This window comes from Paroedura picta, chromosome 4 (assembly GCF_049243985.1).
Source record: "Paroedura picta isolate Pp20150507F chromosome 4, Ppicta_v3.0, whole genome shotgun sequence".
In the NCBI taxonomy this organism is placed as follows: domain Eukaryota; kingdom Metazoa; phylum Chordata; class Lepidosauria; order Squamata; family Gekkonidae; genus Paroedura; species Paroedura picta.
Genome location: NC_135372.1, coordinates 62,529,091 through 62,555,828, shown reverse-complemented (window position 1 = coordinate 62,555,828; position 26,738 = coordinate 62,529,091). Strand labels below are relative to the sequence as shown.

General features: G+C 42.9%; 1 protein-coding gene across 7 annotated transcripts in view; it reads right to left on the bottom strand.

Moving 5' to 3' along the window:
• The window catches only part of COL24A1 (collagen type XXIV alpha 1 chain), a 234,520-nt gene that overhangs the window by 188,304 nt on the left and 19,478 nt on the right, over window positions 1-26,738 (bottom strand). For all 7 annotated transcript variants that reach the window (XM_077333120.1, XM_077333124.1, XM_077333121.1 and 4 more), the window contains exons 2-6: window positions 26,401-26,465; window positions 21,693-23,005; window positions 5,568-5,621; window positions 3,162-3,215; window positions 2,045-2,098 (exon numbers count right to left, since the gene is read on the bottom strand). In XM_077333120.1, coding sequence (XP_077189235.1) covers window positions 2,045-2,098; window positions 3,162-3,215; window positions 5,568-5,621; window positions 21,693-23,005; window positions 26,401-26,465 — 1,540 coding nt within the window. The remainder of the gene's footprint in view (window positions 1-2,044; window positions 2,099-3,161; window positions 3,216-5,567; window positions 5,622-21,692; window positions 23,006-26,400; window positions 26,466-26,738) is intronic.

Here is a 26,738-nt window from a genome sequence, read left to right as displayed (position 1 = left end):
CCTCCTCTTCTCCAGGCTGAACATTCCCAGATTCCTCAGTGTTTCTTCATAGGGCTTGGTTCCCAGGCCCTGGATCATTCTCACCCCTCTCCTCTGAACCCTAACAATTTTGTCCACATCTGTTTTGAAGTGAGACCTCCAGAACTGCACGTAGTACTCCAGGTGTAGTCTGACCAATGCAATATACAGCGGTACTATAACATCTTGCCATCTTGATGTGATGCCTTTGTTTGATACAGTCCAAGAGTGTATTTGCCTTTTTTAATGCTGCATCACACTGTTTGCTATTTGACTATTTCAATGGCTGTGAAGGTGGCAGCATAACTAGGCTCCATATCTTCCAGAGCATCTCTGCTCACATGAGAGTTGCCTCTGTGAGGTAAATCCTGTCATTGGGACAGTTCAAAGTGCTTGTCGTTGTGAGCTGAAAGGTCTGAACTGCCTGAAATCTTTGGCATGCTTTTTAATGGGTGGTGCTTTTTCAGGTGCTTCTTTAGACCAGCAGCAAACAGCTGGCCTCTGCCACAGAAGCATGCCACTTGAGGGCTTTGTCGATCTCCCCAGCAGTCTCCCTAGTGCCTGAAGTTAATGAGTCCACTTCCCCCTCTAAGAAGAATCTGTCATTGCCATTGGTATGTGCCGTTTGAAAGGCAATCTTACTCTTCTCTCTCCCTGAGGAAGAGACTGTATGAGAAGGCCTGATGGCCTCCTTTTGCCTTGATCCTGAACATCAGGGTAGGGAATAGAATGAGACAAAGAGGATTGGGGGTGGGGGAACAGACCCAGAGGAAAAAAAACAGTTAATAAATCAGAGAGAAAGATTAAAAGAACAAACTCACAAGAGGTTAAAGATTTTAGGACTGAAGAGGCAAAGCCTACTCCCTAACTGCTTTCTTTGTTGAGGCAGGAAAGAAACTGATGATGCTGACTCCCACAGGCTGGAGACAATAAGTTGAAAAGGGTTCTTGTCTCCATGACTAAACAGTGGGAATCACCCTTCAGGATTTCCTCTATTTCAGAAGGAGAATGGGAGTGCCTGCCAAAATTTGCCAAAACTGCTCCCTCAACATCTGTACCTTACTGACTCTTGAATATTATTTAGAGTTTATGTTTTATATACTAAATCCCTCAGAACTCCTTGAACACTGAATTGGATTTGCCAGACAGTCATGCCTGTGCTGCCAGCCCCTGCATTGGCGCAGCACCCGCCACCACCGCCAGAGGACTCGTTTGAAACAGCACTGATAGCTCTGCCACAAGACGACTTGTCCGCACTTCCCAGAGAGCTTTGCTCATGGCACACTGTCAAAGTAGATGGGCCCTCTGTCAAACTTTGACAGACAATACTTGAGGCCCCAGGTGCAGCTGTTTACATCTCACACAGCAGGTGCATTTAAGGAAGAGCAGGGATGGCATTTCCTTTTGGGTGCAACTGCATGTTGATCCTACCGCTACCTCGGATTTCAGTTCCAGCCTTGATTCCTGCTTCATTGAAGCTCTACCCATCTGCTCACCAGTTCCTGACTCCTGTTTTGGCTCCTGGACTTCTGCTTTGGTGCTTGAACTTTGGACTTGGCTCTTGACTTGGCTCCTTCCTGACCTTGGCTGGTGCTTTGACTATTCTTCCACCTCACACTCTGGACTCAGACTTGCTTGGTTGGTAATAAGACATGGACTGAAATGGGGTTTGGTATTTGGAAACCCATTCGGTCTTGGCTTAATGACCAAGGGTATCAGAACTTGGACTCCCCCCTGGATGTACCAGGGTAGGGCAGCACACAGACAGATAGACAGACAAATAGTGCAAACTTCAAGTAAAAGCATGTTTTGTTCACAGCTCCAAATCTGACCCTAATCTTTATATGTAGGCACATGAATTAACGATAAGATACCCATATGTTTTCTAATCATAATCCCCTTGTTTATATAACTCCACACTGTGAATATTCAGAAAAGACTATAACATAATCAGTCAACAATAGAAACAGAAATACTAGCAAGTCTTTTAAACACTTTTGCACAGACTATTCTTAGATCACCAAACCTTTATTCCACGTTTTGCTTGCCCAGGGGAAAATCCTGGATCACCTTTAGGGCCCTGAAACACAAGGTAAATGTTTAAAAATACACACATTCTCTATTATTGTTATTTTTGTGAGTGGACAAAACTGAGGGGGGGGGAATTTCAATAAGGTAGAATGGCTCTTCATGCCTGTGGTTTGCCATACAATGTTGACTTCTGAAACAGTTACACTACCATATAACTCAGGTTATAATACAACAATTATTTTTAAAGATCTTCCATTCCTTGATAAATGAAACTGGTCTATAACCAGTGAATGGGTGGATCTGTCTATATTTCAAACACCATATATCCCTCATACATTCCGTACATGCTCTTCTTCGATGCTCTGGTATTGCCAGATACTAATAAAAAGGCATCCAATTAGGCTATGTTGTTTTACAATGTCAAACTGTGGAATTCCTATTTGATATATTTTCATGGCCCAGAGTGCTTTTTAACACCCGCTGCTACAGGTCAGATTCCTGCCATGAGGAATCACACTAAAACAAATCAAGGATAAGGTTGTTTTCTCCTGCTATCAAATTGTTGTAACTAAATTTGAGCTGAAGGTATTCCACAACTGCACAAAACTGTCTAAAGCTATTTGCGTAGCTTGTGCTATTCAAGTTTGAGTTTGGAGTCACTTCCTAGGCCTTAATCTATCAAAGCTTCATTTAATCTCCGAGATTTCTAAAACACCCCAAAAAATCACTGGAAAAATTCAGAATACCTGAAACAACATCCTTGATACAATATTAATATGTTATCTTGGATCAATCTTTATTAAAGCAGGTTAACAGATTAAATGGCTACTTTGATAACCCTGTAACTCTGAATTAATTCTGATTAATTTCTGAAAAATTATGACTATCCAAAGCTACAAAAACTGCCCAAGATTAATAATATGCTACTGTCTATTTCCACCTCAGTCTTGACATCAGATTTACAAAAGAAAAAGTGTTTTTAGTCAGGGGCCTCATTTATAAGCCAAATAAAATGATTAATTTTAATGCAAGGAGGTTTTGGCAATTCCAGACAGGCACATATAATCATGCCTTATGATTCAGATGGCAGTTCTATTTATGTGTTAGCTTACCTTTGGACCAGGCAACCCAGGTAGTCCTGGATTTCCATGTGGGCCAGGAATACCCTGCAGAAAGTTAAAAGAAATAGCACACAGTACATCAGAAGGAAGGAAAAACAGAGCCCTTAGTAAAAACAATATATGAAGATTTGTCCTTGTCTATGATTTACTTACAGAAAAGTAATTAATCATATAATTGGGCAAATAAACCAAATGAAGTCGTAATCCAATTCCCAACTGAGTTCCTAATACATTAAATAATTTAGTCTTTTAGTTTATTTTATTGAGCCCTTCGCTGATCTAAAAGAGATTATCAATTAAAGTGATCAATTAAAATCCAATTCATTTATTTTTAAAGACTTTTCCTGAAGATTTTAATATATAGCATAAGAAAGAAGAAAAAAATACATTTAAAAAGGCTTCCAATTTTATCTATGATAAATATATATCAAATTACTTACCAGTTACATTAGGATTATATAAAATAAATTAAATCCCTCTTTTCTCTATAAATGCATATTATTCCCCCCTTAATCTTCAAAACCATATATCAATAGTTCATTTACCCCCATATCACACAAAAAGTCTATAAGAGGTCTAATTAGCAATGAAAATACATATTTTCCTTTAATGGAGTGTAGCCAATTCTGCCAATTACAATCACTTTTCGATTGTGGGTTATATTGAACTTTTCATTTCTGAGCATATACAGTCTTGCTGCAGTAGCCATATAAAAAACAAAGTCCTGTACCTTCTTTCAAATTCTTTCTCCATTAGTCCTAAAAGAAAAGTCTCTGTCTTCCTTTATATATCATTTATATATATATTTTCATTCCAGAAATAGACGTCCAACACAGAGAGCTCCAGCTCCAACCATTGATCCATCCTGGGCCAAATGGTGCCTTGGCCACAGAACAAACCTCACTTCAAAAGGCATCAGTTGTATTCAGCCTGCTGCCTCAATGGTTCTCCAGCCCATTTGGAAGCCACCCCAAGAGAGTAACACCCTTTTCTCCTGAGATTACATGGGATATTCTGGTTCTCCCAGCTTCTTTGTTCCTGAAGTCCTCCAATTCTATGATTCTAATAACATTTGTTCATTGGCCACAATTGTGCCTTTGAGTTTATGTTCCTGTGGGTCCTTTGAGGGGAAGGTGGGGAAGCGTATTTGCAATTCAGATACTGCAATCCACTTGTAGAGCGGATGGTCCTCATCCTGCTAGTAACTGTCAGACAGCTGCTTGAACAGACCAAGGTTTGCTATGTTGTCAGCCCCAGAACTGTGTGTTTTCAGCCAATACCACACGCAATTGCATTGAGGACTTACAGGGTGCAAAAACAGGTGGACTGCAAAAATAGGTGGGTCCTTGGGGCCCAGGCCACATCACCAAAGGAAATAGGTTTACAGACAATTCCAAATGATGGGGGGGGGGGGATGACACTTGTAATTGGCTCTACGAGTTCATGGAATAAAGTTGGACCCTGTCTGCTCTGTTGAATTTGTTAGCGGATAAAATGGCTGGCATCATTTGCTAGAAACACCACACCACCAGCTTTGGCATTGGATGGGTGTCTTTTGGAACTGGAAAGCAATGCAGGTCAATTTCAGAGAGGCTAGCCCTGGAATGCAGTGCAAAAGCCTACTCCTCTTCATTCAAACTAGCAAATGAATATGATCTTTAGCCTTCAAATTTAAATAGATGGTGAAAAGACTTTAAAAGATTCTTGCAGGGCAATCTTAACAGGGCAATCTTAACAATCGTATAGGCCCCAAAGCAAAGCAGTGTCTTGGTGCCCTACCTACACAACCACTCACAGGAATAAAAACATAAATTATTGATATAATTAAACTAATATTTGGTATTTCATTTCTGTCTAGGTCTACATTCTACAATTTTCACATCTTATCCAAGAGCTTGTCCATTCACATATCACAAACTATCAATACTTACATAATGAGCATGGGGCCCTTATGCTCATTCGGCCCTCAGCCAACTGCCCAGCATGCCCATATGTTAAGACAGCCCTAGATTATTGTAGTAGCATACCAACATGCTGCAAATTCTGAAGTAATTGTGATCACATTAATACAAAAGTTAGAGGTGCAAAGCAAAGCAAAATCGCTTTGCATGTTACATGGGTTGGAAAAGGTGCTAATAAAGAACCATAAGGTCTCCTGCATCAGTGTTAGGAACATATACCAAAGAGAGAGATTCTAATGGGTAGCCATGTTGGTCTGAAGCAACAGAACAAAGTTTGAGTCCAGCACCTTTAAGACCAACAAAGTTTAATTCTAGGTTTATGCTTTTATGTGCATGCACACCTCTTCAGCTAAGAGACAGAAAGAGAGAGAACATGCCTGATTTGATCATTAATTACCATGCTATAGGAACAGAAAACATTTCAGCCTTTACTCACTCTTGGGCCTCTCTTCCCCGGTGGACCAGGTAATCCTGGAGGACCTGGAGGTCCCTAGAGGGGGGGACAATAAAAATGGTTAAGCCTAAAATCAGACAGATGATTTACTGACAATGCTAACTGCTTTCATTTTGGAAACAAAAAAATTTAGTGCAATCAAATCAAATGTTCAGTCCACTGAAGCAAGCACTATTTGCAAGATTTCTACAAAGGGGCAATGCCGCTATTGGCTTCTGCACTAGGACTGCACAGATAAGGATGGCTATGAAATGGAAACAAGAGTTTGCTCACACACAGGAACAGCATACCCTTTTGTGGAAGAAGGGATGGCAATTTTCACTGACACCCCCTCCCATTCTGTCCCTTATGGTGTTCTTGAAGGTACAGTGATCCCCAGGATCAAAATTTAGGAGGCCTCATTGGGCTTCAGGAAGAGGAAAAAGCAGGAAATTCTCAGTCTGGAAACTGTAAAGAAGCTTGGTTGGCACCCTAAAGCAGTGGTCCCCAACCACCTGGCTGCGGCCCGGTGCTGGGCCGCAGCTCCCTCTCCCCGCAGTGAGAAACTTCCCACACCACAAGCAAATTGGCCGCCAAAGTGGCCGATTAGCTTGCAGCCCTGCAAGCTTCTTTTTGCGGGAGGGGCGGGGGAGAGGGAAGCGCGGCCATCAGCGCAAACATGCATGCATGGCAGGTCCGCGCATGTGGGTTTGCGGCTGCGCATGGTGCAAACGTGCATGCGTGGACCTGCCACGCATGCATGGCCGCCGGATCACCCTCCCCCCCCTACCGGTCCGCAGCCTAAAAAAGGTTGCGGACCACTGCCCTAGAGTAACTTTCAAGGTGAACACTGTCATTGTATCGCTATTGCTTGAATCTTTGTTGTAGTTTTTTGCTGTGGCCATTGAGCCCCTTTGAATGTGCTAGAGATAAAAGGTGCACCACATTACATAGAACTACAGAATTAAAATCATATTCCTTTCCCTTCCTGTTGCTGTCCCAAAACAAACACAAATGTAGTTCTATGTAATCAACCATCTCCTTATAAAAAGGAACAGGAGTTTGCTCATTCAAACTCCTTGGTGCCCACACAATCTTGTAGGGATCCATCACTGAGACTAACTTCTGTTGGGGAGAGTGAGGCCAGCTGTTCATGTTACTTTTCAATCAAAGCTGCTGCTTGATCACATAGGACTTCATCAACGATAGAACTAGGGCTCACTTACCAGTTTCCTTTTACCCATCTGGTAATATATTTTTCAAAGCAATGAAAACTAGTGCCTGGGGACTTTGACCACCAGCTCCTCCTCACCACCCAATTGTTACTCTCCCAGAAATGGCTATTGCCTCAGCTACAAGGACAGTCCAAGTGGCTTTTGACTAGAATATACTAGGTTCAGATTATGTTGGTCAATGTGGGGAAACAGCCTACCCTTAGTAGAAACCTTCAGCTGACTTTAGAAGCTATCCCTAGGGTTCCCAGGCTTAAGATGGGATCTGGAGTTTGCCCAAAATCACAACTGATTGCCTGAGATCAATTTCCCTGGAGAAAAAGGCTGCTTCAAAGGGCAGACTCTATAGCATTACATCCCTGCTGACCTCCATCCCCAAATGCCGCCCTTCGTAGGCACTTCCCCTAAATCTCCAGGAATCTTCCAACCAGAGTTGGCAGTCCTATTGCAACCCTATATGCATATTATAAGCCAGATGGTGAAAAAATACATGATAGAACCCTTACTCAACTTTTGGCTAGCCCCAGTCCCTTGCATAATTATAGGGAAGTCTGATAAAAGCTTATTAGTGATGTGCAGTTAAGAATTTTCCAAAGCTTTATTTCTCCATGGAAACTGTGCTGCCCTGCCAGGCTGCACTGCACAGCTAGGTGGCTGTGCTGAGGCAGAGAGCTTGTCATAATCCAGAGTCCAGTCCGGGAGGTCGGAAGCCAAGGGAGTCGGAGTTCACAGTAAGCAGGGGGGGGAGTGAAGTCAAGCTGAGCTGGGGTTGAAAGCCAGAGAGAGGGAGTCAAAACACAGACCAGATTCAGAAGTGGAGTCAAAGCCATGCCAAGCCAAGAGTCAAGTAGCTGGAACTTGGTTGGAAGACAAGCCAAAGGCTGAAGAGTCGGCATGTGGTCGAAAGCCAAGCCAAGAGTCTGGAACCGGGAGTCACAGGAACAGAATTTCACCATAGCAAACCTGAACAGGAGATGTCTAGGAAAATGGGCAGGGTAACATACATGTTGTCCCTATGAGAGACTTTGCCTCAAAGACCTTCTGAAATAGCCAGAACCAGGTGGAGCAGTCATCAGCCAGATGTCCACAGCTGGAACTAACCCTCATCAGAGGAAGGGGATGCAGCTGTGCCCCATCTACCTTGACAGCATGCTGCCAAGCGTGCAGATCTCCTGACTGCTATCAAGATAGATTGCCTCTGCTGTCACTACCATCCCAGCGAATGCCTAGAGCTTGCAGGGATCCGATGCTCCATGGCTGCTACTCTGGGAAGTCCTCCAGTCCAGGAGGGATCTTGTCCCAGGTCTTAACATAAGCCAGTACAAAAGGCTGCATCTCAGCCTGACTGGGCCCATGCTACTTGACATCTGGCAGATCCAAGGCTGAGTTTTCCAGTGGTTCCGGAAGTGGGTTAAGTGGCACCTCCAGACCAGCGCCCCCTGGTGCCAGATCCAGTGGTGTAGCTGGTGCGGGCATAACAGGAACTTTGCCACCTCACATACACAAATATAGTCTCAGGTGGGTAGCCGTGTTAGTCTGAAGTGATAGAGCAAAGTTAGAGTCCAGTGGTACCTTTAAGACCAACAAAGTTTAATTCTCAGTTTCATATGCATGCACACTTTTTCAGACACAAGAATCAAGATGCATAAGTAACTGAGTGATTATAGTTAAAATTGGATTAAAGCAGTTGGTAAGACTTGCAAATAACAAATTAACATAGTTAACAAACAGATCTGATAACAAAGTTTAATTCTGAGTATAAGCGAGAACCAAGTGACTTGACATGTGTAGTGAGATAAGAACTACACATGCTAAGTCATTCAATTCTCACTTATCCCCAGATTTAAACTTAGTTGATCTTGAAGGTACCAATGGACTCAAAATTAGTTCTCAGATATGTTAACCCTTTTATTATCTGTAGGTTAATAATGTGCTGCTATCCATAGGTCTTACCCACTTCATTAATCCAATCTTAGCTATACTTATTGCTAAATTACTTATGTATCTTGACACTAATTAGCCTTTCCTGGCAACTAACCCCCCTCATATATGTAATACTCAAAGAAGGCTGTTTTGAGGTACCTGAAGAAGTGTGCATCTACATATGCTAAACTGCTCAGTTATTGCGTATACTCAGAATTAAACTTTGTGGGTCTTAAACGTGCTACTGGACTCCAACAATTCTCACATCTGTTTGTTACCTCTTTTACTTGGATACTAATTTGCTGCTATTCACATATCTTACAAACTGCTTTAATCCAATCTTAGCTACACATATCCCCCAGTTACTTATGCATCTTGACTCTAACTAGCCCTTCTTGGCAACTAACTCTTCCCTGCCCTCTCTCTACCTACATATGAGGCTTGGGGAAGCCTGTTTCACTATATTATGAGAAAGTGTATGCACGCACAAAAGCTCACACACAATCAGTGTATCTGAAGAGGTGAGCTTGCACACAAAAGCTTATTCCCAGAATTAAACTTAAAAGTGCGACTGACCTCCAACTTTGTTCAATAAATATGGTCTGTTTATCTATAGTTGTCATGCAAATCAACCATGTGAGATGGGCTAAATGTAGGAGATGAAGCAAGGACAAACCCCAGTGATTGTACAGATTCAGGTTTCTAAATGTACAAAACCAAAACCTGTACAAAAAAATGTCTGATTCAAAATTTCTTGGGAAACCCACATCACTATGTGCAGTGGGCTCCCTCCACTTGAAAGTACTCTGTTAGGTGGGGCTTCAAATAATGTCAAGAGAATCCTCTACATATACAGTAGTTATATGCTTGAGAGTGTTACTATGTAGGCCTTTATATGAGTGCATGTAACATGAAAGCAGTAACAGTGCACATGATCTCATTCCATCTTTAACCGCTCTCCTGATTGGACCCTCCGAGTGTCACTCCAGGGCCAAGCAGCCAATGGGAAACCGCACGAAGCGCGGCTCCCCATTGGCTGCTTGGCCCAGACTCACCTTGCCTGGCTGGGGACTCACCGCACACAAGGAGAAACAGCCTTCCCCGACGGTGAGTACTCCCGCTGGCTTCCCCTCGCCCTCGCGAAAGGAGCAGGGACACTGCATTGCAGACACGGCATCCCTGCTCCTTTCCCGCCTGGGGTCCCTTCCCAATGGCCATTCAATGCAGGCGCTTCCCCACACCCACCCACCCACACACACAGCCTCACCAGCCAACCCCCCTGTCCGCCCCTCGCCCCGCCGCCACTTCCCAGACACCACACACAGACATGCACACAAACACAAAACCCCCTGTCCGCTCGCCCCGCCGCCGCTTCCCAGCCACCACAGACACACAGACATGCGCACGCACACACACAAAACCCCCTGGCTGCCCCCCCATTGCCCCGCCGCTGCTTCCCAGCCACCACAGACACACAACCCCCCCTGGCTGCCCCCCCATCGCCCCGCCGCTGCTTCCCAGCCACCACAAACACACAGACATGCACACACACAAAACCCCCTGGCTGCCCCCCCATCGCCCCACCGCCGCTTCCCAGCCACCACAGACACGCGCACACACAGCCACCCAGCGCGCTCTGCCACCCCTTCCCCCATCCCACACATCCATGCACACACTCCTCTCTACCCCCCTCTTCCCTCACCACCTCCCCCTCCCAATTCACCCCCCCGCTATTCCCCCCAACCTCACCCCCCTGTCCCCTCCCCTTTCACCTACCTCTTTGCCTGCCTGCCTTTCTTCCTTACTTCCTGACTTCCTCTCTTTCTCCATCTCCTTCCTGTCTCTGTCTTTCCCTCTCACTTGCTTCCTGTCTCTCTCCTTTACTTCCTTTCTTTCTCCCTTCTACCCATCCTTTCAACCACCCATTGCCCTTTTTTCTCCCTCCCATTCCTCCTTTCCTCTTCTTCCTTCCTTTCCCACAGTCTGCCTCCCCCTCCGCTAGGGCCCGCTGTATTTCTTCTACAGCGGGCTTATTTTCTAGTCTAATATATATTCAGTGAAGATTCAAAAGGAACAGTATACAGTCACCACCTCTATTGAGTCATCTGCAGTCTACCTCAGCAGAATTAGTATGTTCCAGGGAGGCCACTGTTGTGGACACAAGCAGAGCAGATCTTTGCTGAAGACGTTACTAGATTAACTGAATTAGCTGTGCTCCTATACCATTATCTCATAAAATACTTATATGTCCACCATAAACTACAGGAAACCATGTGACTTTTCCATTTGTTTTTAATTTTTTTGAACAGCACTAATAATGCTTTTGCCATGTGGCTCCCAGAAATTACACCACTACATAGAATCCCGTAGTCTGGATTCCTTATCAAATATTGGTAGTTCCAAAGCATATGCGCTGTAGCTCCAAGACCACCTAAAAGGAATTTTTTTGTCTTGAACAGAAAAGAACACTATTTTTTCATTATCCAAGGCTATCATGCTAAAAATCACATGCTTTAAAATGCTCCAGTATCAATACATCGATACATAATTAAATGAATCACAACAGATGGAGGAAAAACTATCCAGTTTTTAAGTACTTGGCTTTAATTTAATTTATATGGAAGTCTTAAAAATAGTCACATCTTGCTGGCTGCAAGTAAGTAAAAATCAATCCCAAGTAGACAGGCAGTGAAACTGTACAGAAGTTTGTTTCTCTTTTTGGTTTTAGGCCACAAATGGCTAAAACAGGTATATACTGGCCAGCTAACTGGTGAAGCTTTTGTGGCCTCATCTGCAGGCTGCCAAACTATACACAGTACGGCTGTATTTGGAAGTCAAGCATACTGTAAGTAAACAGAGGTTTTTTGGTATCATGAACAAATGCAACTTATTAGCTATGCTTGAGCACAGCCTTCCCATCTTATCCAACACTTGGAGCATGACTGAACTTTTCTCAGTTTGGTCAAGCTTTTTTGTCGTAACATTCACATTATGATATTTCAGCAAATGGCAAGTTGTTTTTCCCAGTGAGCCAGGATTCTAAATCAATGTTATATGCCATTAGATTCCTGGTTTCTAGGAAGAAAACATACCAGATTGATGAGGCACCTGCATTTGGATATCATGGCAAATTAATACAAGTGGCGTTTGATCAAATGTTCAGTCTATAGATCCTGGTGCATGGATAAGGGAGATTGGAGGAATCAAAGATATAAATAAGTGCAAAAATACTATGTGTATATGTGTAAAACCAATAATCTGTTTCTTAACTGGACAAACAGCAATTTAGCAACCAGTCATAATTTCTTTATACAACCAAAACATGGGCTTTAAAGAAAACCCTTTTGCATCTTACTGCATACTTCATCCCTACAATAGTACTGAATTCAAGCAGCTTTATATTAATCTTTCAGTTCTATGATTCAGCTGGGCATACAGTGCTTTCATGCAGCAGCCAATTGCTCTTTTTCATCAAAAGAACACAGGAAGACCTAAACCTAGAGCTAACTTGTTAAACACAAATATAACACAAAGAAATCTCAGATTGTATCTGCTTCTCTCACAACACTAATAGTTTCATCAATTGCTTGGATGATGTATAAAGAAGTCTACAATATTTTTAAAATTTTATTTAGATAGATAAGATAGATACCCTGCTTTTCCCCACATATAGCATCTGACAACACTTACAACAACATTCTTCCCATCCTGCACTTTATCCTCACAACAACGATATCCAACAAGCTTCCATGGCACAATGAGGATCCAAACCTGGGTGTCTCAGATCCTACTCTGACACTCTACCACTACACCATACTCTCAAAGTTCATTGTGAGCAAAGCCTATAACAGCATGTCCTGGTGAAAATGCCGCATGAGAACTAGTACCTGCAGGACTGTGTTACCATTTATTTTTTCAGAAAGTATTCCAAATTATATATAATTATATCATTTTTAGGTGCAAACATCCCATCTTTACGTGTCAGCTTTCAAATGACTAAAATATATATCACATAACCAGATGTCAGTATCAATCATCCTGTTAGCCTTTTATGCACTGGTCTTTCCCTTTGCTTTTGCCATGTATTCCCTTTGGGTGTATTTTTCTCTTCTGCGTGCCAACTCACTTTTATTTAACAGGTGGATAAGGCTTTCATTTTGCTTCTGCATGGATTTATCTCCCTTCAGGGCTCAGTTCATGTATCTCCATTTCTTTTAAAAGTACTATTGCCCCGGTTTTTCCCTTTCTTGGCTCCCAAGTAAAAGTAAATTCACAAACTGAACAACTCCACTGGATTTTCTCCCCCTTCTCTGAAGCCATGCCTCCACCACCAACGAAGTGCCTCAGTCTCTATTCATTGGCCAGTTTCGGGCAGGGTGTTTTTCAAAATTGTAAGGAGATATGCTTAAAGCTTCTTTCACTTCTGGGCTCCCATCTTAGTAAATTTTTCCCACCTTCATAGCTCCAGTACTGCTTAACCTTTTAAAATATTTAATAACCCCCTTAAGTCTAGCAAGAATTAAGGTTTAGTGTCAAAACTATAGACAAGCCTTTTTTTGGGATCCCCTCCAACCATTTCCTCCCTTCTTCCTCCTAACATGTGTATCACACAGTGTATGTGTGTGTGTGGGGGGTGATAAATGCTCCTCTGGGCTGCCATCTGCCTTCCCAACCTGTCTTGTGATTTTTTTCAATTCAGGGAACTTAATATGTGTCCTGGGTTTGTTTTTTAAATGATTTGAATAAGGCATTGCACTGATGTTTTGTTTTGGTTTTAAATCAGAGAAAGCTTTGTATGCACTTTATATGTTTTAAAATCCAGCCTAGGCTATATACTTCAATTAGTAAGACATCAGCCTGCAGATCACAATGTTATGGGGGTTCAAATCTATTTATGGGTATTTATTTTTCACTCAACACAAAATTTGCCATGCCAATTAAGGGTTGTTGGGGGGTTGATTTTGAAAAGCTCATGTTTTAAAAATGGCTATACCATTAAAAAGAAAAACAGGACTCTTAAGTGTACTGAGTTCCCTTAATTAAAAATAAAATAAATTGACAAGATGGGACAAGAAAGGGGGAAGAGCAGATGGCAGTTCTTGTGAGCATTTCTCAAAACATCCCCTCCTTGCTGTGTGATGTACATGGAGGAAGAAGGGAGGAGTGGCTATAGACAAGCAAGACATGTCTACAGTTCTGACACTAACACTGGACTCCAATTATCAGAAGACCTATGAGAGAGCTTTTTGTGAGAGACTTCAAATTCTAAATAAGTAAACTCTTTGAAGTAATGTTTCTTTATTAGAAATGCAAGTACTTTCTACATTGAAGACATAATCAGAACTGATTTACAAGACATAGTGTAAGCAATATAGGGGCTCCCCCTCCCTTGGGAACTAGAACCAGGCACAATTCAAAGGAGTCATAATAAAGAGATAACAGTTTAGGCTTCAAGGGACGAGGATAGGATAGGAGGTGAAGAATGTTTGGGGAGGTTGATATGCATAAAATACAATGGCGGGAAATCAACCTTGGGTGTCAAGTGAAGGCATCTGGGTTACATCAGGGGACAAAGGCCAGACTAGCTAAACACTCTAACTTACAGCAAAATATAATAATGGCAGAAATACATTGGGGTTTCTGACACTTAAAAAAAATTAAATGCTTAATATGTTCTGGAGCTTAGACAAGATGAAGGTGGGAAACCCAAGATGGCAACCTGGAAGTGACAGAGGGTTTAAAAATATCTCCTATTTCACAAGGCAATCCCTTCCCTGAAATTTGGGAAGAGCATAGACCAACAAGAGGTACACACAAAAAAAGAAAAGAAAAAAGTCGGCAATCTTTTCTTCATTAGTATGCAGACTTATACTATGCAATTTGGAGGAGAAAAATCAGAGAAAAAAAAAGAAATGTACAGAGTGCAGGATGCAAGCAAAATGTGAATTAAAGGGATACTGGCTTCAAGTCAGTGATAATCAAAATTTAGCTGTGCATATAGAAAGGTCCTTACTTGGCAACTGGGATTTATGTTTAATATGTTTTATTTTCAAAGAAAAATAGACACACAGAAAAGTATAAGAACAGAGGAATCATACATAGTAATTTTGTAAATGTTTTTCATTATATAGTTAAATAAAATATGTATTAATAGACATCTGGGATTCATGATGTATTGCTTGAAAGAATAATGAAATACAGTTACTGGCATTTTAATGACTTAGTTTACACACATACATAGGAAAACCAGATTCAACTGGGTAGCCATGTTGGTCCGAAGCGGCAGAACAAATTTATAGTCCACTGGCACCTTTAAGACTAACAAAGTTTTATTCAAGGTATGAGTTTTTGTGTGCACACACACTTTCTCAGATACAATGTACTAATTCGTCCTTACATATGCTACTCCAAAGGAAAAAAGCTGCACACCTCCCAGTATCACAATTCTGGCTAAAGCAAACAGAATATGTATTTTACAGAATTATAGGTCTACAGAATGTTCCCAAAGATTTAAATCTACTTCTGATCACCATATCCATTTAATGAGGCAGCAAATGTATTGAAGTATACTTGTACCAAACAACAGTGGTTTCAAGGGTTACTAACCCTGGCTTAGGAAATTCCTGGAGATTTGGGGATGCCAAAATATGGGAAGAGAACTCCATAGGGGTGTTTTGCCAAAGTTTCTGCCCTCTGAAACTGCTATTTCCTCAAGAACTGTCCACTGTAGCCTAAAGATCAATGTCATTCTGGGAGAACTCCAAACCCTACCTGGAGGTTGGCAACCCTAACTGCTTCTTGCCCTGGTATTAAGCAGAGATTAGTGTCTGGAGACCCTTTTCCATTTCTCATCTTGCCTTGTACTTACAGCAAGTCTTTTCTTCCTCTACCACAGTAATCCAACTCTTAGTGTTCCATTTTTTCTTGCCAGAAAAAATAAGAAAATCCTTTACCAGCTATTTTCTTTCCTTAGTCTCTCCAGTGATAACTGTTTATCCCTGTTGCTTCCAATTGTAAACAGCTACAGCTGCCACCAGACAGCACAAGCAAAGTGTTTATCATCTGACAAGGGAAAGTGAGGCACTGCTTTTGGGGAGGGGGGGGCGGAGCGCTGCAACACTCTCCTTACCAGCAGCAGGAGCAATATAGTCTTAGTAGCTGTCTTCATACACAGGGGAATTTAATATAAGAGGTTGCTCCTTAAAAGGCAAAGCATGAACCAACTCCAAGAGAGTGCTCTCCATACATTAACCAGCTTGGTGTAGTGGTTAGGAGTGCAGACTTCTATTCTGGCAAGCCAGGTTTGATTTCCAACTCCTCCTCCACATGCAGCCAGCTGGGTGACCTGGAGCTCACCACAGCACTGATAAAGCTGTTCTGACTGAGCAGTAATATCTGGGCTCTGTCGGCCTCACCTGCCTTACAGGGTGTCTGTTCAGGGGAGGGGAAGGGGAAGGCGAATGAAAACCGCTTTGAGACTCCTTCTGGTAGAGGTTAGATCACTACAATTCTAATTAGAGATTGACAGTGAACAAGAGATATGACATTATAGATCAGTCTTTCTCAAATAGGGTTTCATGAAACCCTGTGGTGTCACGATGGCCCTGGAAAGATTTCATTGATTGGGTGGGAGTTGGCGGGCAGAGGCAATGCCCCCTCCTTCCTGGCCCCCCCCCCAAAGAGGAACAGTGGCTCCAGCTGCTAGCTCCCACGCTCCAGTGAGGGCTCTGTGGAGGTGGCGGCAGGGCTGGAAGCAGCATGGGGACGTGGCTCCCCCACTCCCCACTCCCCTGAAGAGGGACAGTGGCTCCAGCCACTGCCTCTGGCATCCTGCTCTGCCATTGGGGTTGTGTGCTGGGGGAAGGGGGGCTGGCAAGCTCCACTAGGGTCATGGCAAGCTCCACCAGAGGCGGGAAGCAGTCCCCACACGGCGCCTCTGTCATCACCTCCAGCATTGCCGCGGGGCCGTCACAGCCTCTGCCATGGCAGCATGGGTCTCCGCAGCAGCGAGGGCTACTACAGGTGGCAGGGAATCCTAGCAGGTAGACTGCATGGTAGGCAGTGGTGCTGCCACTGTCTCAGAAGTGCAGGCCTTTGCAGCAGTGAGGCGCACCACAGGCAGCAGGCAGGCCCCACGCATTGCCCCTGGCCTTAGCCAGTGTTGCTGGTGCGGGGTCATTGTCATCCTGGCAGTGCAGCCCTCTGCAGCGGGAAGCCTCAGCAGAGGCAGGAGGCTGGGCATGGCTGTGGCCTCCAGAACCTGCAGCCTCAGCACGACAGCCATCAAAGGGATTTGATCTTTGGTGCAGGTGTAGCGGTAGATCTGGTGGTGAATAACATCGTTCCATGGTCAGACCACCATGCCCTGAAGGCTTGACTAAGGATACCACCCCCTCTCCATTTCGGTGATGGACGTATTTTAGTCCGCCTTCGGAGACTCATGGAATCCGAGAGATTCCTGAATGCTCTGTGGGACCCGATGCCCTCTGGCACCTCGTTGACGGCCTTGGTGGAGGACTGGCAGTCCCACCTTACGGCCACCATTGACAAGATTGCTCTTAGGCGCCCTCTCCACCTTCGCTCAAACAGGCTCCATGGTACTCCCAGGAGCTTCAGGAGAGGAAGAAGTGAGACGGCTTGAGTGAGTGTGGAGGAAAACTCGCGACGAAGCTACAAGGACATCTCATCGCACGCTTATGAAGGAGTATGAGAATGTGGTGAAAGCGGTGAAATGAGACTTCTACGCCACAGAAATCGCGTCCGCAAGCTCTCGCCCAGCACAATTATTTAAGGCAGTCAGATCACTTACTGCCCTGGAGGAAGGGTGACAAACGATAAGGGAATTGGATTTGAGCTGTGTGTCATTGTCAAGCTATTTTGTGGACAAAGTCCTGTTGCTCCGCTGTGACCTACCTGCCACGATTGATACAGTTAGTGAACTGGAAGCTCCGTGGCCGTCAAGGGGTTTAAGTGTTTGATGGCTTCAGGCGGCTCTCTGTAACCAAAGTGGACAAGTTACTGGGTTCAGTGATGGCGACCACTTGCCCCTTGGATCCCTGTCCATCCTGGTTGCTCAAATCAGGCGACCAGCGGATAGGAGGCCCCTTGAGGGAGATTGTCAACCTCTCCTTAACATCTGGAGAGTTTCCCAAGGGGCTCAAGGAAGCAGTGGTACGCCCTTTACTGAAAAAGCCATCATTGGACCCGCGGAACCCGCCAGTTACCGCCCACTTGGCGTTCCTGGGTAAGGTGATAGAGTGGGCCACGGCGGACCAACTCCTAGGTTTCTTGGATGAAACTTCGGCCCTCGACCCATACCAGTCTGGCTTCACCCTGGCCATGGGGTGGAGACCATGCTAGTCACCCTGATGGATGATATCCGGCGCCAGCTGGATTGGGGCGGCTCCGCCATTCTCATGCTTCTAGACCTGTCGGCCACATTTGATGTGGTTGACCACGAGTTATTGGAACACTGCCTTGCCGGAGCTGGAATAAGGGGGACTGTGCTTCATTGGCTGGTTGCCTTTCTCCAGAACCAGACACAGAGGGTTGTGATAGGGGACAATATGTAGAGCTCTTGCGAGCTCCTGTGTGGGGTTCCGCAGGAGGCGATACTCTCCCCCACACTTTTTAACATCTATATGCGCCCTCTAGCCCAGCTGGTCCGGGGCTATGGGCTGGGATGCCACCAATATGCGGATGACACCCAGCTCTACTTCCTAATGGACGGACGGACTCCACCCCGGATACATTTGCCAGCTATTTGGAAGCAGTGGCTGGATGGCTCAGACAGAGCTGCCTGAAACTCAACCCTTCCAAGACGGAGGTCCTGTGGCTGGGCAGAAGAGAGCAGGACCAGGAAGTGTGCGCCTCCCATGCCTGGACGGGGTGCAATTAACACCTGCACCAGTTGCCAGGAATTTGGGGGTGACATTTGATGCCTCCCTCTCTATGGAGGGGCTCAGGTCACCAATGTAGTTTTGGACGGTATTTTTCCATCTTCGCCAAGCCCGGCTACTAGTGCCCTACCTGTCCTCAGAACACCTGGCCACAGTGATCCATGCAACAGTCACTTCCAGATTAGACTTCTGTAACTCTCTCTACGCGGGCCTTCCCTTGTCTTTGACTCGGAAATTACAGCTGGTCCAAAATGCAGCTGCCAGGGTCCTTACTAGAACACCTTTGAGGGCCCACATTCAGCCGGTGCTTTGTCATCTGCACTGGTTACCAGTCTGTTTCCGAATCAGATTCAAGGTATTGGTATTGACCTTTAAGGCTATACGCGGCCTGGGTCCCATCTACCTGCCGGACTGCTTGGTTGCTCATGCCCCCTGCAGAGCACTCTGCGGCTATGAATTTACTGGTTGTCCCGGGTCCACGGGATGTTCGCCTGGCCCCGACCCGGGCCAGGGCCTTTTCCAACCTGGTGGAATGAGCTCCCAGAAGAGCTAAGGGCCCTGCAGGATCTTCCAGCTTTCCGCAGGGCCTGCAAGACAGAGCTCTTTCGCCAGGCACATGGTTGAGGCTAGGGCAACTCTCCCACTAATCCATCGGAAGATCCCCTCCGAACGAGACCTTGGGGTACTTGTGGATTGTAAACTAAACATGAGCAGGCAGTGTGATGCAGCGGTAAAAAAGGCAAATGCTATTTTGGGCTGTATCAACAGAGGCATCACATCAAAATCACAAGATGTCATAGTCCCATTGTATACGGCACTGGTCAGACCACACCTGGAGTACTGTGTGCAGTTCTGGAGGCCTCACTTCAAGAAGGACATCGATAAAATTGTAAGGGGACAGAGGAGAGCGACGAAGATGATCTGGGGCCAAGGGACCAAGCCCTATGAAGATAGGTTGAGGGACTTGGGAATGTTCAGCCTGGAGAAAAGGAGGTTGAGAGGGGACATGATAGCCCTCTTTAAGTATTTGAAAGGTTGTCACTTGGAGGAGGGCAGGATGCTGTTTCTGCTGGCTGCAGAGGAGAGGACACGCAGTAATGGGTTTAAACTTCAAGTACAACGATATAGGCTAGATATCAGGAAAAAGTTTTTCTCAGTCAGAGTCGTTCAGCAGTGGAATAGGCTGCCTAAGGAGGTGGTGAGCGCCCCCTCACTGGAAGTCTTCAAGCAAAGGTTGGATACACACTTTTCTTGGATGCTTTAGGATGCTTAGGGCTAATCCTGCGTTGAGCAGGGGGTTGGACTAGATGGCCTGTATGGCCCCTTCCAACTCTATGATTCTATGATTCTATGATTCTATGATTCTATATTGAGATCTCTAACATCGAGATCATTGTTAAATCTATTGCATTGGTGCCACCCTTTTTCTGAATATTATTCTCCCCACCAGGCTGAACTTGGGGGAAGTCGGGTAATTATGATTAGAATTATGACCACCGCCCCTTATATGTTATATGTGACATGTTGTTTGACGTAAATTAGGGTTTTTATGGGGATTTTATTGTGTTTTAACTGTTTATGTTGTAAACCGCCCTGAGACCTATTTGGAGAAGGGTGGTCTAAAAATTTTATAATAATAATAATAATAATAATAATAAATATTAAAACCAATAATTAAAACAAGCCATTGGGCATAAGCAGAGTAAAAGCTAGCCATAAAACAGAAGCAGATCTTTTTAAAACTTGGTAAAATAGAATCTCTAATTAAAAGCCAGGGTAAAACAATGTGTTTCAGTCTGTTACCTGAAAGAATGCAAAACACATGAGCCTCAAGGGAGAGTGTGTTATGGAAGCAAGATGTCACAATTGAAAATGCAGTGACTCTAGTTGCCACCCACCTCATTTCTGAAAGCAGGAACATAGAGAAAAGCAAGACTTGAGAAGCAAGTCTTAACGGCAAATTGGATAGTATGGGAGAAGGCAGTCCAGGTTCCCTGGCCCCAAGCCATTTAGAGCCTTAACAATAAGAACTATCAACTGTGAATTATGCCTGAGAGCTAGGGTTGCCAGGTTCTTTGGACCTGTTGGTCAGGTATGGAGGTAAACTTACCAGAAAAATAAACGTAATGTACTTAAGTGTTCTGAAAATGGCATAGGCGCAGCAAGGACATGGGGGAGGGGAGAAGAGAGACTTTGTTTTGAGGGCAAAACTCAAATTAGAATTAGCTTCTATCATAGTTTTGCTCAAATACCAGACCATTATCCCATGACATCCCCAACATGCCTATGCCACTTCCAAATCACATTGGTGTATGTTCATATTCTTCCCAGGTTTTTTTTTTTGGGGGGGGGGGATCCTCCCGTGCTGACCAGCTGCCTGGTGGTGGAGATATGGGGCCTGAAAGTGGGGGACCTCCACCCCCATGGGGGGGGGAGTGTCTGCTATCACTACTGAGAGTAGATGAATAACCAGTGCAGACCTTTCAGCACAGGATGATACAGTCCATATAACTAATTCTTGCAAATATACTGACTGCTACATTTTGGACCAACTGAAATTTCCAGACAAGTTTCAAAGGAAGCAATTGAAAGTTTGGCTTTCTATACTCCCCTGCTACATTAATGTAACTCATAAATAGATTTTTCTCATATGGAAGTATTCAATCCTGCAAGTCCTTCCACCTGCTGTCTGGAGTGATGCAACTCCAGACAAGGCTTACTATCTTAATGAAAATTACATGTGGGGAGGGGGGGTGATGTAACCATGTATGGTCAATATCACCTGATAAATGTTTATCAAATTTTAAAAATATATTTAAAAATTAACTAACCCCCATCCGTTCGGGAAACCCTTCCAAGGATGTCAAGAAACCCTAGGGTTTCATGAAATCCTGGTTGAGAAAGCCTGCTTTAGAGAAGAAAATATTTTGAGGTCATTTCCTATGCATAATTCTAATTTAGCACCAAACTGAGACGACAAGAAATTTCTCCATCAGCACATCCTGAGGAGGACAGTATAATGCAGCTTGTGCACTCATAGAGTATTTAATTAAGAGCAATAAAAGAGAACTTACTGGATGTCCAGGGTCCCCTTTAGGCCCTCTCAGATTCTCCATCTCAAACATTCTCTCCAATTCTTCATAGTCATAATCATAACCATCAATGTCAAGTTCATAGCTGCCTTCTGCATTGTAAGTTTCATCAACCTGAAATGTATCTTCACCCCATGGGCCGAGCTGATTATCCAAAGGCAAAGAATCAGAAGCCCTATATAATGTGGTATTTAAAATTTGATGAATTTCTACAGGTTCGTGTAAATACTCCTTTGATGTGTTTCTTACCATTTTTGTATTTTTAATCTGCTTTATGGAAAAGAGCAATGGTGGGTAATTTCTCCTGCTTATGTTTTCTGTAGCATTGTCTATAACGTTTTGAAGTAATTCTGTTTGAATCTGGGGTCCATTCTTTCTTTTGCTGATATCTTCCTGATGAATTTTTGACATATTGACAATCTGCTGGTCATTCTCTTCAGGCATAATTCCCAACGCAGTAACATTTCTTAAGCAAAGTGATGTCGGAACAGGTCTAATTTCTACAGATTCTGGTGGCACATGGACTGGTACAGAGTCCTTGACATAAAAGTTTGAATCTACTTTGCTTGTCTTTAATGTCCTGTAGTCTAGCACGCCTTCTTCATTTAACTGTTCACTTGGGTTATTTAAAAGCCCTCTAAGTAATCCTTCTGGAGGTGTTGGCTGAGATCGATATGTATCTGCTTGGCGACACTGTTGTTTCACATATTTACAATAGTTTACTGAAGCTTGCGCAGAAGGGATAATATCCAGCTGACATATTTCTCCTTCAAAGTTGGCTGAATGGGAATTCATCCTTCCTAAGGTAAGCAAACTATGTGAATCAAACTGCTTTACTTTAGAAAGAGTCTCCCTGATGAAACGCTTCCTTCCACACTGAGCAAACAGGATCACTGTTTTTTCTGTGACACCAATAGCGAATGAGTGCCATTGTTCATCATGAATAGTATAATCGAAATATACAGATTGCTTCCCTCCAGTGTGTACTATGATCTTCCTTGGTAGCAACTGTACACCAAACTGTAGTCTGTTTTTATTCCTAACACTGAAAAGAAAGGCATTGTTGGCTCTGTAAGAGCGTAAGACAATCAGTACAGTGAACTGGGAGCCTAAACTTGATGCTATCATTTGAGAGACTGGAACCTCAATGGCAGCATTTGTGGACAAAACAACTCCTGAGGCACTTAGATGAACCCCTTGAGGTAATGAAGAACACAATGATGGCGTTACAGTTTCTGTGGATGGATGATATGAAGCTTGTCCCCTTAGGCCTAAATGCTGAAGAACATCTATGCCTGAAAAGAAAGAAAAGAAACTGAGAATGCAAACCCATGATACATTTGACTGGTTCTCATGATCTTTTCAGCTCAAAACCATATGTCACATATGATAGTATCCACATTCAATTAATATTAATCTGGGGGAATTTTGAATTTTCCATACATATTCACTAAAAATTTAATATCATAATATTAATTTCTGGAAAAAATATCTTTTCTTAAAATTGGGGAGTTAGTCTCAAGATTTAGGAACATTATTTAAAAGACATTTTAACAAATAATTCTGCATCTAGAAAATGTGAAACTGCAAAAAGTTAGAACTGCAGGTTGTCCCCACCATTCAAAAATTGTATGTTAGAAATCTTTCTTTCACTTTTTGGCAGCTATCTACAGAGAAGCTCAAACCTATGCTCTATGCTGTCTTGTTCCTGTGTGCCCAGCTGGGTGGATAATGGGAGAACAGCTCCCAAAATGCAAGAAGTACATGTTCTAGTCCAGCTACTCCCATATGTTTTGTTGCTTATTGGCCTGTTGCTAGCCAAAAGAGGAGCTTTGTCTTACCAGCATACCCTCTGAAGCATCTGATCCCACCTGTCCTGTTTGCCACATAGACATTTTTCCCCACTGAGCTACTGGAGCACTGATAAACATGATTTCTGCAAGGATGCAGTGCTACCTCTAGCCTATGTTGAAGAAGGAAATAAATAAACAGTTGATGGGACAGAGGCTGCTTCTTTCATTTAACTCTGCCTATAGGATTTATCTTATCTGGAATTGTGCCACAGGTTTTAATTTTCAGGGTGGTTCTGTTGATGTAGCTTTTTATGCTGTTTTTATTTTATTTACATTGTAGTACTGTTTTCAATGCTTTTATATTAGTGTGTGAATTTACTGAGAAATAAATTCAAGTTTGGGGAGGTAGCAACAGATAAATATAGTAAATAAAGGAAATTAGGAACTAACTTCATAATGATTTAGAATTTGATAAGTAATTTTCACCAGGATTTCCTGTCTCCTTCACTTGGAGTTGGCAGATACTTTAAAAAATCATGAATTTTCCAGGCACCTTCACTTTTTTATTTTTACATACCTTAAAATAAAGCTTCAACCAGCAATGCAAAGTTGTTAATAGGCCAAATTTTGTTCCAGGAGCTGTAAATCTGACTTAAAATATTTATATATTATTTATGAAAAAATGTGCATATCGCCTTCCGCCACCCCATTTCCTAAAGGGGCCCATGTATATACATGTGATAAACACAGCTGTGAAAGGACCACGGATTTTTTTTAAAGTTATGAATGGACAATTTTGCCAGAATTAAAGCAAGCCACAACAAAAGTCAAAACTAAGTAAAGAGTCCTTGACAGAGAAGAACCTCTGCAGATTTCACACACACAAATTAAGTTCCGTTTTCCAACTTGCCTTCTCGGTTTATCAAAGACCTTACTAGCAAATGTTAAGAAAAGACACATTTTGGCTTTGTTTCTAGTAAGACTACACATATGCTTACAAAAAGCATGAGACTTCCCTGGAAAAGTTTTTGAAATTGGCACTGAATATATAAACCTGACTGACTCTGCATCTTGAAAATCAGTTACACACCTTCTCAGTGGTTCTAGTCATGTTCAGAGTGTACAATGGTGCCAAGTTTATAAATGGCAAGCTGCCAGCACAGTCCAAGACACAGGAAAATGTCTTTCAAGGAAGAAAAAAATTACACATCTGCCAATTCCTTGGGATACAAGCCTCAAAGCAATTCAACTATGGTCTAATCTGCAATAACTGTAGCGCCTTGAGCATGGTACAGTTGCAAAGCTTCAAGCCTTGACCAGTAGAAAATAATTGTTAGCTAAAATGAAAAGATCAAAATCCCCCAAACATGATTACTTCTTAATTTCTTTTGTTAACCACTTGATGTAGAAAGAGGCTGTAACTTTATAAGCACACCCCAAGTTAACAAAACTAGTTTAGGGGAGTGAATAGAGTGTGAAAAGAAGAAGACCTAAAGACCAAGACTGAATGACTCAAAGACATGACCTTCAGTTTGCAAGGCCAAAGCAAGATTGTCAATTATAGGATGTTCTGGAGGTCATTTGTGTTGGAATATGCAAGATCTGCAGTGTGCATGATTGAACAGAATATGAAGAATGTCCAGTTTTGCAGGTTTTAGTCTTAAGGAATGCTTCTGTTTATGCCACATCTCTTCTGCTCCACTTTGGAGTACATTTCATTGGCTCTATGCACTTAATGGCTCACTGAAAGCCATTGTGGTCTTGTGTGAATAAAGTGCCTATAGCCAGAGAAATGTATTCAACCCCTGCAACAGAAAAGTGCAACACAGCAAAAACCGAAGCAAGGCATAGGATGCAAGCCTCTGTTTGTTTGTTTTACTTTTAAGCAGTGTTCTGATTTTAGAGGAAGCCAGAAACACTCATGATTCTGAAGCTACCATCAAAGTGAGACTACAGACTTTATCTACATAGCAGTAATAAACTCAAGAAACAAAAAGAAGAATTTTGGGAAATCCTCAGCATGCGTTCACTGATATTTCTCTATTTACATTCCTGTAAATAGAAAATTAAGGCAATCTCTCCTGAATAACTCCTGCACAATTGATATTCCAGGAGTATACAAGAAGGAGTATAATCAAGCAGCTCCTCCTGTGGTAAAGTAAATATTTCTTAGTACTATACCATATCAGACTGCAAGTAGTTGAAACCGCGTATCAAAAACTGCCTACACACAGGAAAACTAGGTGTCAAGGGGAAAATACTTTCTCATTTGCCAACTGTTTCTATGGCAGTATTTTTGTTTTTCACAGGAGAATATTCAAATGTGCAATTCTCCACCAGAATTCTCAAGATCATGTCTGCCTTTCATCAGTATCATGTTATATGCAAATAACAAAAACCACAACCCTGCTTTCTCTCTGTAACCTGCATTTAAAAATACAGGAAAAATATACCAAAAAAATAAATGTCATTTATTTGCTTTAGGAGCTCTAAGTCTAGACCAAGTGTTTATTGTGAGCTCTGGTTTGTTTTGGAGAATCCTAAAAAGTGCAAAGGTAATTCAGTCTCAGTTTGCCACCCCCCCAAAACACCCACAGACAGTGAACTCACAAGCATAGCCTTTATATAAAATACCCTTTTATAGGAGTTTGCCTAAATATGTAAGCAATTCATACAGAGAAAATGTGAGTAATTTTGAAAAGGTCATCTTTCCTGGGTTCTTTAACCTTTTGCACTTGCTGTAACTTTTTCTGACATTTGGGTTAGTTACCTTTGACAAATGGGTTTTCAGGTAATTACAATCAAAATTAAAATTAATTCTCTCCCTCCCTTACTCCATTTCTTTTTCAGAGAAGTTCATTCAAACAATTTGTAATAAAATAAGGAACTCTTCTCACCTTCTTCTTGTATGTGTGTAGCACCCACAGCTATACATGCTGAAAGAAAAAGGAGAAGGGTCTTCCTAAAACAGAAGGGGAAAAATTAATTACATTGGCAACAAACTACAATTCATATGAAACTTCAGAATACAAGAATTTTTATATGTCATATACAGCAAGATTTAGGCCCACAAGTCAACAAATAAGAGAAATCTACATACAAGAGATACTTCCTCCAAGAGACTTTTCACAAACTGATTTGAACCCTATCACAAGACAAAGGGCCAGGTGTCACCATACTAGTATATCTGAAATTTTAGGCACACCTATGAGGCAGTATTTAAGAAGGTAAGAAC